This window comes from Ochotona curzoniae, unplaced genomic scaffold, assembly GCF_017591425.1.
Source record: "Ochotona curzoniae isolate NIBS_2020 unplaced genomic scaffold, NIBS_Ocur_1.0 contig_430, whole genome shotgun sequence".
NCBI classification, from domain to species: Eukaryota; Metazoa; Chordata; class Mammalia; order Lagomorpha; family Ochotonidae; genus Ochotona; species Ochotona curzoniae.
In genome coordinates, this window is record NW_024466219.1 from 20,285,296 (window position 1) to 20,299,269 (window position 13,974).

The 13,974-nt window shown below is 43.3% G+C and overlaps 1 protein-coding gene across 4 annotated transcripts in view; it reads right to left on the reverse strand.

Annotated features, from left to right (window-relative positions):
- The window catches only part of INTS7 (integrator complex subunit 7), a 68,973-nt gene that overhangs the window by 40,146 nt on the left and 14,853 nt on the right, over positions 1–13,974 (reverse strand). For all 4 annotated transcript variants that reach the window (XM_040985637.1, XM_040985635.1, XM_040985636.1 and 1 more), the window contains 3 exons: positions 12,253–12,299; positions 7,483–7,682; positions 6,917–7,039 (listed from right to left, as the gene is read on the reverse strand). In XM_040985637.1, coding sequence (XP_040841571.1) covers positions 6,917–7,039; positions 7,483–7,682; positions 12,253–12,299 — 370 coding nt within the window. The remainder of the gene's footprint in view (positions 1–6,916; positions 7,040–7,482; positions 7,683–12,252; positions 12,300–13,974) is intronic.

Consider the following 13,974-nt stretch of genomic DNA (forward strand, 5'->3'; position numbering starts at 1 on the left):
CAGGCTAGAAAACGGAGTGTGTATTTGTGGCCTCAGAGGGAATGTGTGCAAAGGGATGGATGGAGGCGAAGTGAAACAGTGAGGACTATGCCACATCATCAGAAGCAGTTCAGCTTTAAAAGCTCCATCCTGCGGCAGGCACTGGGACATAATGAGTTAGGCAGCCACATGAGGCACTGGCATTCCATGTGCCTGCTGGTTCTAGTCCCAGCTGTCCCACTTCTCACCCAGCTCAGCTCCCTGACAATGTACCTGAAAAGGCAGCAGACAGTCCAAACGCTTAGATCTCTACACCCCCATGAGTGATGAAGGCAGGATAGGTCTCTGGAGTTAGCATTCAGATGGTGTGCTCAGTGTCTTAGCGAAGGGGACAGTGATAAGCACACAGACAGCAAGAGTGGGGGGCAGTGTTGTGAAGCAGATGAACCGTGACCGCCTGTGATGGCAGCGATCCCCTCTAGGCCTGGTGGTTTGAGTCCTGGCTGCCCTGCTTCCATTCCAGCCCAGGGAAAGCAAAGGAAGGAGGTGTAAGAACTTGGGCCCTAGCAACCTACATGGGCGACCCCGAGTTTCTGGCTCCTGCTTTGACTCAGTCCTGTCCACTTCGGGCATCTGGGGTAGTTAATCAGCAAGCACTTTTTCGTCTCTCTCCTCTCTCTTTCTATCACTGCCTTTCAAACAAACAAGTAGGGGGATGGGCCCGGTGCAGTGGCCTAGTGGCTACAGTCCTTGCCTTGAACACACTAGGATCCCCTATGGGCGCAGGCTCTAATCCTGGCAGCTCCACCTCCCATCCAGCTCCCTGCTTGTGGTCTGGGAAAGCAGCTGAGGATGGCTCAAAGTTTTGGGACCCTGTACCTGTGTGGGAGACCTGGAGGAAGCCCCTGGCTTCGGATTGGACTTGGGGAGTGACTCATCAGATGGAAGATCTTCCTCTCTGTCTCTCCTCTCTGTATATCTAACTTTGCAATAAATATAAATAAATCTTAAAAAAAAAAGAGTAGGGGAATGAAGAAGTAAAAGCAGATACAGATGTTGCCTTTGAAGTTCAAAGGAAAGCATTTTTTTAAAAAGTTACTGATAGTTAATACTTTAGTCTTCATTTATTTTTTTCAAATACTTAGCCGATTTCCACTGGTTTGCTCTGAATGGCCTGAGTTACTCTGCCTTGTACTATCATAATGACATGCATCAAGAACTTCAAGAAAGTTTGTGGGGCCTGGCGCGGTAGCCTAGTGGCTAGTCTTTGCCCTGTACACACTGGGATCTCATATGTGTGCTGGTTCTAATCCCAGCAGCCCTGCTTCCCATCTAGCTCCCTGCTAGATGGTCTGGGAAGGCAGTCAAGGATGGTCCAAAGCCTTGGGACCCTGCACCCACGTGGGAGACCCAGAGAAACCTCTGCCTTCTGGCTTCAGACCAGCTCAGCTTGGACCATTGTGGTCACTTGGGGCAAAGTGAATCAGCAGACAAAACATCTTCCTCTCTGTCTCTTCTCCTCTCTGTTTATCTGATTTTCCAATAAAAATAAATGAAGCCTTTTTTTTAAAAAAAGAAAGTTTGTGGAAAAATGAAATTAAAACAAATTTATTTTGGTGCAATAAATTCTTGAAACACATATAAGTTATTTCATAATATGATTCCCAAAAACTTTCTGAAGAGCCTTTATAAATTATTAAAGACATATAGCTTCTCAAGAAGTGAGACATTTAAGATAATGACAATAGTAATTTCAAAGAAGCAAGAACATGACCATTTGAAGAACTGAATATAGAAATACAGACACAATATAGAAAACACAATATAGCAAATACTTTGATAAAAAAAAATACTTAGAATGTTTAGGTGGACATTTAGCCCAACAAATGCCAGTATTCTATGTCAAACTTCCTGCTTTGTTTTTAAAGATTTTTAGAATTTATTTTTATTTGGAAGGTAGATTTATAGAAAGAGAAGGAGAGACAGACAAAAAATCTTCGGTCCACTGGTTTACTCTCCAAGAGGGCACAATTTGAAGTCAATCTGAAGCCAGGAGCAGGAGCCTCCTCAGGGCCTCCTATGTGTGCACCGGTTCCCAAGGATCTGAGCCATCCTCCATTGCCTTTCCAGGCCATAAGCAATAAGCCAGATCAGAAATGGAGCATTTGGGATGTGAAACAACGCCACTATGCGATGCTGGTGCTGGCAGGCAGAGGATGAGCCTGCAGAGCCACAGTGCAGGACCCAAACTGCCTGGGTTTGATTCCCACCTCCAGCTCTTCAGTTCTTGCCAATGCAGACCCCAGGAGACAGAGGTGACAGTTCACACTCCTGTCACTCACATGGAGGAGCTAGACTGCAATCCTTGGCTCAAGTTCAGCATTCCCATCCACTTCAGCCATTCAGGCAGTAAACCCGAGGAAGACAGCCAGCCTGCTCTCTCTCTCTTCTCGTGCCTCTCAAATAAAAAATAAATTAATTACAATGCTATATTGTGGTTTCTGTCATTCAGTACATTATTGGGAATTTAAAATGCTCTTATATATATATATATATATATATAATCTGATTTATGGGCTCACTGATCCACCTAATACACTTAACAGAGGAAATTGCAAAATTTCCCAGAGATGGCACGTCAATCACATTTCACTGATGACATCTAGTGCAAGTTTCTGTTTCAAAAACATCACCTATTATCAAACAATTCTTAACAAGATGATTGTTCTATCTACTAAAATGAACAGTATTTCTTCAAACGAGACCTCCTTACTGTCATGGCCATCACCGTTGTCCATTTGGTTTAATTCATTGCTCAACTAGAGGCCTTGCCTGATGCACTATTTTCCAGGTCAGTCCCTGTATACGGACATCTCCTCCATCTTGGAATGTGACTGGTCACCAGGGATGTGTTCCAGAAATATGGTAAAAAATAGTTTATAATTTTAAAGTAAAAAAGAAAAAAAAAGTATTCTGTGAGGGATAAAATATCTCCAAACTTTGTAATAACTACAAACAAAAATAAGATTATAAAGCCGATTCTGCTCTCAGGTAAGGGAAAAACTACAAACTCCCAGGAAAGGTAACATCAAAAATAAAATGATGTCTTCCAGAATATATGGAATAGAAATCTTATCTTCACACTAGAGGTTCCAAAAATCAATGCAATATGTTCTCTAAGTAAGACCCTAGCATCAGAATATTAGATTCAATCTGAGTCTCCCATTTGGGTGGCAGGAGCCCAAGTATCTGAGCTATCACCTGCTGCTTCCTGGGAGCTCAGCCGCAGGAGCCCCTAGAGGCCTTCGGGAAGCAGGCCCAGGCCCAGGGCACATGCACTGTGCTGGGGGACACAGCAGTCCTGAGTAAAACCTTAACTGCTGGGCCAAACATCTGGCCAAGAGGCAGGATCTCCATGAGGCGATTAGGCCATGAGGACTCTATGCTCATGTCATCACCTTAGGAATGCATTCCCTAGGAAAGAATGAGTTCAACCCCAGAAGCTTCCTTCTCTCACTTTGTCTTTCTACCACAGGATGAGGCAAAGAAGGCCCAAGACGGATACCAGACTCTTGATCTTTGTTTCTAACCTCAAGAATCACAAAAAAAAAAAAATACAAATGTCTATTGTTCATAAATTTGTCTGTGGGATTCTGTTATAATATCACAAAATGGACTGAGGCGGCTTCTTTGAAAGTTCAACATACACTTTCCATTCAACCCGCCAATTCCACCCAGGATGGCATACAAAAACAGCTATGATGGCAGTTTTCTTTGCAGTAGTCAAAAACACTCGAAAGAATTCAGATGTCCATACAAACTAGAAAACTGCTCAGCCATAAAAAGGAATGAACTACTGCCACATGCAACAATATGCCTGAATATCAAAAGCATTAGACTAAGGGAAGACAACACCCAAAAGACTGCACGCCCCTTAAATACATTCACATGATTCTCTACACATATTCTGGAAAGGCAAAAATCACAGAAATCAGCACAGTGGCTGTGAGGAGCTAGGGGAAGTACTGAGTTCAGAGGGGCTGAAGGAAATTTTGAGGTGAGGATTTAAAATGTACATCTCTATGGTAACAGAGTAACACAAAAAGGCTGTAAACTTCTATTCCAAGGAATGAGAACGCTAGAACATAAAAGAGCAGTCCAGAAAGCAGCAATTCCACCCCAAAAGGGACATAAGGACAGGGAGACAGAAAACACAAAATGAGATAACTGAGCTGAGCCAATCTGGGCACATGAAGCTGGGAGCCATGAGCTTACGTCTCCCATGCGAGTGCAGGGCCCCCGGAACCAGGCCATCACCGGCTGCTTTCCACAGGAAGGGAGCCAGACCTGAAGAGGAGGAGCCGGGACCAGGACACAAAGCAGCGCCCGTATGGGAAACAGTGCGAGCAGGCAGAGGATAATTAGCCTGCTTTATCACTGCACTGGCCCCAGGACCAATTTCTTACAAAACTGATATTATATTCAATGTAATCTCAAATTGTCAACTTTGGGTTTTTTGTTTTTGTTGTTGTTGTTGTTCATTTGAGCAGCTGATTATAAAATTTACGTAGAACTGCCTAGGACCAACAATCATGAACACACCAGATACAAAGAATAACTACAAACCAACAGAAAAAATAGGCATGAGATTTGAATAGCTATGGTATAAAAAAAGGGAGATCCAAGTCATAAATAGATATATTTAAAACTGTCCCATTTATGTAGTAATAAAGGAATCACAACCAAAAAACTACAACTTCTGAAACAGGTGAATCAAAAACCTGCTAATTCTCTGTGTTGGCGAGGATGGATCGACAGGCATTCTGTGACACAGTAGGAATATAAAGTGCCATTATCACTTTGCCAAGCAGTTTGACTTTATCTGAAGAAGCTGAAAATACACCTCTTCTCTACATTAGAACCTTCACTGCCAAGGAACTCCTGTAAATATAGACCAGGAAACAAAGGCCAGACTCCCAACACAGCTACTGTGAGATGGGACGATCGCCGTGCTAACCACTGTGCCAAACACCCAGTACCCACCCCCCCAAAAAGTTAATGTATGGTTTTTATATAACAGGCATCTTCCACAAATATTCTGAAGGTCCCGCATAGCAATTAATGGGGAAAAACCCAGCTACACTGATGAGTCTCATCAGTATGATGTTAGAAAAGCAAAAGCAGAACGACGGTATTATTCAGGGAGACAGATGCAGACAGGGCTCACAGAAGAGCGTCTCGGTGACCGGGTTCCCCGGGAGGCAGGACAGTCGTGCTAGAGGAGGCACGGTTCCACAAACCTGCTGTGTTCCACCTTTACCCACATGGTGGTTACGTGGTTTTATTTTAAATAATTGTTTCAGTAATCACATACACTATTAACATGCCTTTCTAATGCATGATCTATCTCACAACAACAACAATCATGAGCTTTCTAAATGACCGCACACAAATTCCCTAAAATGACTCAAGTGGTTAGGCACAGCTCCATTTTGGAAAGAGGACTGTTGAGTAAAAAAGGACTAGACAACGGATCAGAGGACAGAAGCTCTCTTAATCAAATTCTTAATTAAGCTCCCTTAACAAGCTCTCTTAGGCATATTAAATCTGTTAACTCTAATTGCTTATCCATTAAATAAGTGCAAATACCAACAACTGCTCTTACCTCTTGGGAGATCTGTGACTACTGAGTTACCTTTCATTAACTGCAAACTAACAGCAAAACAATTAAAGATCTCAGCATGGTTCAGAATCCACAACTGAGAGATTTTTGTTACACTAAAGATATAATGTAGTAAGAGATAAAAACAAAACCCATGAGAAAAAGGGCCAAAATCCAATAATCTTCTATTTCACTTTCAGTTGCATTATTTTGAAATCGTATGTTATTGGTAATGGTGATAAAAAAACAGGATTCTATTTTGAGAAATAAATAAGTAAAATTTATCCTAAGAAACGGCATAATATTCTGGTTTATCTTTAGATCGTGTAAATCTTTTGCCTTTTACTAAAGAAATGGCATAGAAGATGCCACAATACAAGTTCAGAAAGTGAAGGTTTGACTTACGTTTACATCCCTTACCTATCAGGGGGTCTTAGGACTCGCCTCCTTCCGAGGGGTTCTGGCGCCCTCCCGTGAGCAAAGATGGCTAAAGGGTCTGAGCACACAGGCCCTGCGGGGTTTCCCACTCAGTCTATCAGCACTCACACTCAGGTAAAGTCGTCTCCCCAAAACCCAAAAGGAAGGGTCTGTGGATGGTGGGGTGTGTGGAGGGTCCTGAAGGGATCCCAGGAAGGGTCAATGCTCTGAACCCTTTCCCGCAGCTGTGCTCTGTGCACCTCTGCATCCGCGTCCTGTGCCATATCCCTTACAAACCAGCAGTCTCAGTGCTTCTGTGAGTTACATGAGCTGCTTGAGGGAGTGAATCAAACACCAAAAGGAGGTTGTGGGAATCCTGCTTTATAGCTGGTGGATCGGCACAGGTCAAACGATAACAGGTCACTGTTAACCAAGGTAAAATGGCACAGCCTCGAGTACTGAGCCCTCAAACTACTGGAGCGGAGGCTATCTCCAAGTCAGAATCAAACTGAGGGACACCCAGCTGGTGCCTGCACACTCATCTAGAACCTTCTCCACTACAAATCACAGTGAACATCTCAACTGCTCATTCTGGATAGAAATAAAATAAATAATTTAGTTGGGCTTCTCAATTAATCCCACTGCAGCTACAGAAAAACTAACGAGAAAGAGAGGCAAGTCCACTAAAACAAACTTTGAAGACAGACATGGTACAGACTTTTGCCACTTATAAAATAAATTCTGCCACAAACATCAACAATGCTCTTAGAAGTTGTTCCTGTTCGACCATTACAAGATTGTAAATGGGTATGAAATGCAATGTTAGACATGTTATTCTGTGTTCAACATTCTATTTACCTGAATGTTCTCCCTGCTCCAAGTGTGTGGCGTCTTATTGGCAAGTAGTTTCAGGTCTTGGATAGCAAGTCTCTTAACTGCTTTCCTGGGGTCATTCTCCAAATACTGCAACAGCAGCTGAATCTGTAAGGGAAGGAAGTCACTCTGTGAACAGCACGGTCACTGAAATTAGCACAACAGAGGCAGCATGTATTCTGCTGCAACTAGGAGATGTGAGTCAGGACTCAGCTCAAATCACAGCCCTGTCCCTTAGCACTAGCTGCTTGTGTTTGGGCTTCCACCGTCTTGTGGGTGAAACACTATCATTTAACTTGTAAGGAGCTGACATTTAACAGATCCTCAATGCGTTCTTACTGTCAGCTTCACATCCTCCCACAGACCCCCCAACACTCCAGTATCCTCAAGGGCTTCCAAGAATCGGCACCGCTGAACACAGAAAAGCAAACAGAAATTAAACTGGCCTTTAGCAGAAAAAGGAAGCATTCATGTTTATAAAACATAATTTCTCATACATTAAATATGTAAGTTTACCGAAGAACAGTCATCTTAAAGAAGCTTAAAATTACCTGCTTCGGCGTGTCAACCAAAGACGAGGCAGCAAGCAGGGTAAAAGTATGCAAGGAAACAATCACCATTTTGGTGGAGGGATAGGAGGTAACCAGCTGCTGCAGAAGCTGACGGGCACTGGAAGCCAGGATGGCATCATGGTGCATGTGCTGCAGGATGGGGATCAACTTCAGCTTCAAGTCTACTGGCGTAGCTAAACCTGGATGCAAAAAGAACTTCCTGATCATCATCCAGTAAAGGGCTGGGAGGTCGGCTGTGATGCAGTGCTTGGGTCAAACTGTCAGACAATGGTTCTACTGCAGGGGTCCCTGCCACCCACATGGGACACTCTTGATTATTAGCCTCCTGGTTTGGCCAGCCCCAGCCCTGGCTGTTATGAGTATTTGAACAGTGAACCAGCAGGTGGAAGATCTGTCTCTGCCTTTCAAAAAAAAAAAAGTCTAACTCGTTTAGTGAAATGCACATTAAAAAAACCAAATAGTATGCTAAAAGTTATGTTTATAACATTAAAGATAATTATACTAGAATTAGGCTATAAATTCAATAGTTTTTTTCCAAACTATTTATCTTATCATTAAGTTTTCATGATTCTATAGCTACCTACTAATAGCAGAATATGCTTTCAAAAGGTATAAAAGGGAAAAAAGCAAAATTTTATGTGCTACATCTTCTTATGGTATATTAACAAGACTACACACACATAGATTAGCTCATTGGTTACAAGTTGGTTATAGTAACATTTTTTTTTAATTTTTTAAAGATTTATTTTTATTTTTATTGGAAAGGCGGATATACAGAGAGGAGAGACAGAGAGGAAGATCTTCCGTCCGATGATTCACTCCCCAAGGGAGCGCAATGGCCAATGCTATGCCGATCCGAAGCCAGGAGCCTCTTCCGGGTCTCCCACGCGGGTGCAGGGTCCTAAAGTTTTGGGCCGTCCTCCACTGCTTTCCCGGGCCACAGGCAGGGAGCTGGAAGGGAAGTGGGGCTACCGGGATTAGAACCGGTGCCCATATGGGATCCCAGGCGTGCAAGGCGAGGACCTTAACCACTGCGCCACCGCGCCGGGCCCTATAGTAACATTTTTAAAAAACTATGTTTATCGCAAAGTCAGATATACAAAGAGGAGGAGAGACAGAGAGGAAGATCTTCCATCTGATGATTCACTGCCCAAGTGACCACACTGGCCAGTGCCAAGCTGATCCAAAGCCAGGAGCCAGGAACTTCTTCCTAGTCTCCCACACGCAGCTGCAGGGTCCCAAGGCTTTGGGCCGTCCTCGACTATTTTTTCAGGCCACAAGCAGGGAGCTGGATGGGAAGTGGAGCAGCTGGGATTAGAACCGACGCCCATATGGGATCCCAGTGTGTTCAAGGTGAGGACTTTAGCCGCTAAGCCTCTGCGCCAGGCCCTATATTAACAATTTTAGTTATTTCATTCAACAATTACATTAAGATTAGAATGTGAGCACAGTATATACAGAACAGCTTTGCGGATCTCTGAATTCTGCATAGCAGGGCCTTTATGTACTACATACACAGCCAGAAATCCATGATTGATCCTGATGCATCTTCTAACCCTGGAGCTAAAGAAGTAAGCAAGTGTTTTCTTCTAGGAAATCCATGTGCTCTGGTCCTGCCACGGCAAGCTCAACACTTAATAAATCTACAGCAAGCTAACTTCGAAGCTGATCCTCTTATATGGCTCAAGAACGATGTTATGCATAATCAAATGGCCCTTGGCAGAGAAAAAAGTATCCACCCCTGTCCTAGAGCACGGCTTGTAGTAGTTAAAAAAAAAAAGTTTTCATCACAAGGTCTTACAATCATGCCAAAAGGTAATTTATACCCTGCAGATGATCGGTTTCCCTACCATGAAATCACTGTCGGCATGAGCAAAAAGTATTTCAGCATCCAATGGGAACTTCCACGCACAGCTTCCTCCCTACTGGGTATCAACTTGGGGTTGCCTAAACCAAGGTACTGAGTGCACTTGTTAGTGCCGCCTACTCTATTTTGGAAATTCTTAACAGCCTCTCCTTTTTACTCTTTCTGGTTTCTACCTTCTTCCTCTGGCTGTTACTTGTTCATCTCCTCTGTAGTCTACTACATAATTTCTGGTATTTCTTTTAGTTACAAATTCTCCCCTCACTTTCTGCTGTACTTTCTCTGCATCAGCTGACAGTCTCCTGGTGTCGTCTGCCTCTCCTCCCAGGCCCAGAACTTCACATGTATGTATTCTATACTTCTGCTCATCTCCTTTAGGATATCTCAGTAGGGCTTAAAGGCAACTTCTGATCTTCACCTTGAAATTGTCCCTCTGAAACTTTCTCCATCTCAATAAATGACAACTCCAGCATTACGACTCCTCAGCCCTTCTTCATTTCCTCCCTTCTCTTGCATCACATTTCCAAATTTATTAGCAATTGTTTTATCTTCAAAATGCAAGAAAAATATAACGTCCATCCATTTCCACTAGCACCTCTTGACTGCATTACTGCAAAATCTCTTCAGCACTCACTTTGCTTGGACCATACTGTACAGCTGACTACTGTCTCCCTCCCCCTTTTCTGCACTACAAGCTTATGCTCAACCCAGCAGCTGAAGAGTCTTCGTCTATTTTTAAACACGCCTTTACTAAAACTTTAGGAATACTTAAGAGATTTTACTTGCAGAAACGCAGTTGCTTAAGATTAATCATCAGGATATTCTTTGCCTAAAACTCAGCCATTTCTGTATCTTGACCTCCAATTTTCCCTGACTCATGTGCCCATGTTTTCTTCTTACTTTCCCTAATTTCTGCTCTTTTTTTTTTAAAACATAAGCTTAGGGAATAACAAAACAATGAATCGTTACAGTATTGATTAATGAGTCTCCATATATGTATGCATCCATATAATTATCTCCCAGATACGCTAAATGTGAGCAGTGACTTGAACATCAGCCCTGAAGGCCCCCGCCACCTTGAACTATGCACTATTTTAGCTTTTCGTTCCTCCTTCCCATGGTTCAGATTTCACGTGGTTCTGATTGCTCTCCAATGGGTTGTAATCCAATGATGTCTCACTTGAGAACTCCACCCAGCCATCTCTCACAGCCCCTCCCCTGGTTCCCACCCACCTACCAATCACCGTGGCTCCAACAATCTCAGTCACCAGTCCCTTGGGGCTCTGCCCATAGCCCCTCTCAATTCCCCATGCCCTCCAACACCTTCCAGGTTCACCAGAGCCTCCAGGTGCGCCTTTTCCCTTTCTCTGTGCTCTCCTAGCCTCCACTGCCCACTCCCACACCTGCTTTGTGGAATAAAGAACCTTCTAGGTACCTCACTGCATCTGATTTTTGGCTTGTGGAGGAATTAGCTGTGTGTAAAGACTTAGTGTGTGTAAAAACTAACACTGTATACTGTACTGCTCACTGCAGCTCTCTGTCTGCCCTCTGTCGCGGCTTGGGTTCAGGTCATGGTGAGGTGAGGAAGAGGAGGGAGGGAGAAGAATGAGGTGAAAGCACTCGTGCTTTGTCCCCTCTCACAGGGTACCCATGCTCACTGAAGATGAGGTTTTCAAAGAGGCTCTCTTGAAATGGCTCCGAGTTTCTGGCAGCCACTCCTCTCCTGGACCCCAGGAGGATAGCGAAGGCTCTGACTTGGCTCCAGGACTACATTATTCCCTGTAGTTTATTAAACTCTCCTTGAATTAGCCTCATGCAAGCGTGCCGTTTGCTTCCGGCTGAGATCTTGTCTAACACAACACACATTCAATAAAACTGTTCAGTAAATGAATGATGCTTCCTTCTGGTGATATGAACACAACGGACCCTCTGTGCAAGGAAGCCCTTCCCGGTGAGAAGACACAAAGACTAAGGAATGCAGGTGAACAGGATAAAGTTCAAGCACCGTATCCTGATATCTGAGTGCTTATTACTGTTGCAAAGTGAACAACCCCTCTTTGAAAACAAAGGCAATTCAAATATATGCAAAATATAAATAACACAAGACACATCACTCTAGAAAAGCACAGGACCACAGTGGTTAAAAGCATGGGCCTCAGAGCCCAGCTGTGCCGCCTCAGCTGTGCAACTGCACACAAATAACTAGACTTTCCTGTGGTACTTGTTCCTTTTCAGCACACTTAAGAGTATTACCTATCCAAGGCTGCCAAGCTGCGTAATTCAGAGGCACCATTTATAAGAATACAAAGAAAGTGGTGTTCCTTAGACTTGCCCCATTCTGTCACCCGAGCTCCCTTTTACAAATGTTACGAGGATAAATGCTCAATACACCTAAAGCAGGGCACAGGTGAGGTCAGAGAACCTTGACTGTGTTGGCTTGGGAAGCAGTCGGCATTACCTGCAAGACGTTGGAGGGACACGAGCAAGGAGAGCCTGGAGCGCCCGGTGACAAGGCTCTGCTCGCACCTCCCTGCAGGGTTCCTCTCCTTCCCTTCACACATCCCTTCCTCAGCACACGGCAAAGGGAACGGGCCTGCCACACCTCCCTCTACTCTGGGTATACTTCACCCTCATTCTCCCACCTAACTGTACCGTCTACTCTCCTATCTTGGACAAGAATGCAGGCTGCATGCAGGCAAGAGCCCTGCTTTGTGTGCTTCTGTACCCTAAGCCCCTGGAACATCTTCAGCACATAGAAGATGCTTAAAGAATATGACTTCAATGAGAGCTGACTAGTGCATAGTAAATACTTAACAAATATTAGCAGTTATTATTAATATAAATCCTAGTAAATCAATTCCCAGTAGTAAAGGAAGCATACATACCTTGAATCATTTCACTGATTTTGTTACAGATTCCTACAGCAAAATCCCTTTGGAAAGAGAGAACAACAAAGACTTTAACATTCAATTTGCTTAACTTTTCCAAAGGATTTACATCATAAAATGCAGCACTGTAGAAATCCAACACTACAAATCCTAACTAGCATTTCAAAGGTCAAGTGTAGAGGAAGGGCTGGTACCAGAAAGGAATTCCAACAGAAACTTGGCCACTGCTTAAGTGTAAGGAAGCATTTGCCTCATCTGGTACTCAAGGAAAGAGCCCTTATCTGTGACAGGTGCTGGCAGCTGCAACCCTTAGTGACACCGCAAGAACTGGGGTTGCTATTGTAGAGCGTGTTCAGGATACACTCTGTATTGAGAAACAGTTCTCTCATACAAGCACTGATTACATAAGCAAATGAGGCTCCAACATTCTGAAGTTTAGAAAGAGCAGGTGCAAAGTGTTAGAAATGTAGAAGGAAATAAAGATTCCATCTCACTAAAACCAAACTACTTAGTCATGTTTCTCAACATCACTCACGCATTTATTCTCTTAAGGTACTGCTTTTGATCTTAGTATAATAAAATCACTGAGTGTTGGAAAAGCCATTAATACCTGTTACACGTTATATAACGTGAAAGGAAATGTAAGGCAACAGGACCAAAACTGACTGATTTAGTCAAGACAAAGTGTACGTAACACATGAAATGTTTCTTCTGTCACTCTAAGTAAATGGACGCGTAAGTATTTTCTGCTGCTAATATAATATGTCAGGGTCAGCATTGTGACAGAGTGAACTAAGCCACCACCTATAACGCCAGCATCCCATATGAACACAGCTTCTACACTTCCAATGCAGCTCCCTACTATTGTACCTGAGGAAGTAGTGGGAAGATGGCCCAAGTGGGTGGGCACCTGTCATGCACATGGGAGTCCTGGATAAAGTTCCTGGCTCCTGACTTCGGCCTGGTCTAGACACAGCTGTTCCGGACATTTGGGGCATGAAACAGAGAACTGAAGATCTTTCTCTGTCTCTCCCTCTCTGTTTCAAATAAATAAATCTTAAAAAAAATCATCACTTGTTTTCGCTTTCAAATATTATAAAGCATAGCTATAACTACCTACAAAGCTTTTAAAAAGACTCTTCCTCTATCCAACTGCATATCTGTGTACATATCATATATAGATATACCATAAGCTGAGACAATTAACACTGACAGACACACAGCAGACAAAAGCAGGCAGAAGGATCTAGTTAGACAGTGAAGAACTGTAATTCTAGGAAACAATGCTACTCTTGCAAAAAAATCATTTTGTTTTGGATATAGACATTTTTAGCTTAACATTATGAACCTTATTTTTAAGATAATGGTTTTTAAGTCTAGCCCGTTAAATTTCTAATACATGATATGGGATAACTGACATAAACAAGCCTCGTTGGACCTCGCTGATTTACATTTTAAGAGTATAAGGGGCGTCTGATGACAAATGCTTTTCAGATTACACATTCAAATAAGGGTGAGTGCCAAGTCTTTAAAGTGTAAAGCTGGAAGCACGTATTAGGCACAGACGACCCGCTCCCATCTTTGACTGGAACATTATTCAGAATTCTGCACAGATGCCTCCTCTTTATCACACAGCTTCCGTTCACATCTGCACAGGCCTTCCCTACTCACCACCACTACAGCAGCTCCCGCAGGACACTACCACACTATTGCTATACT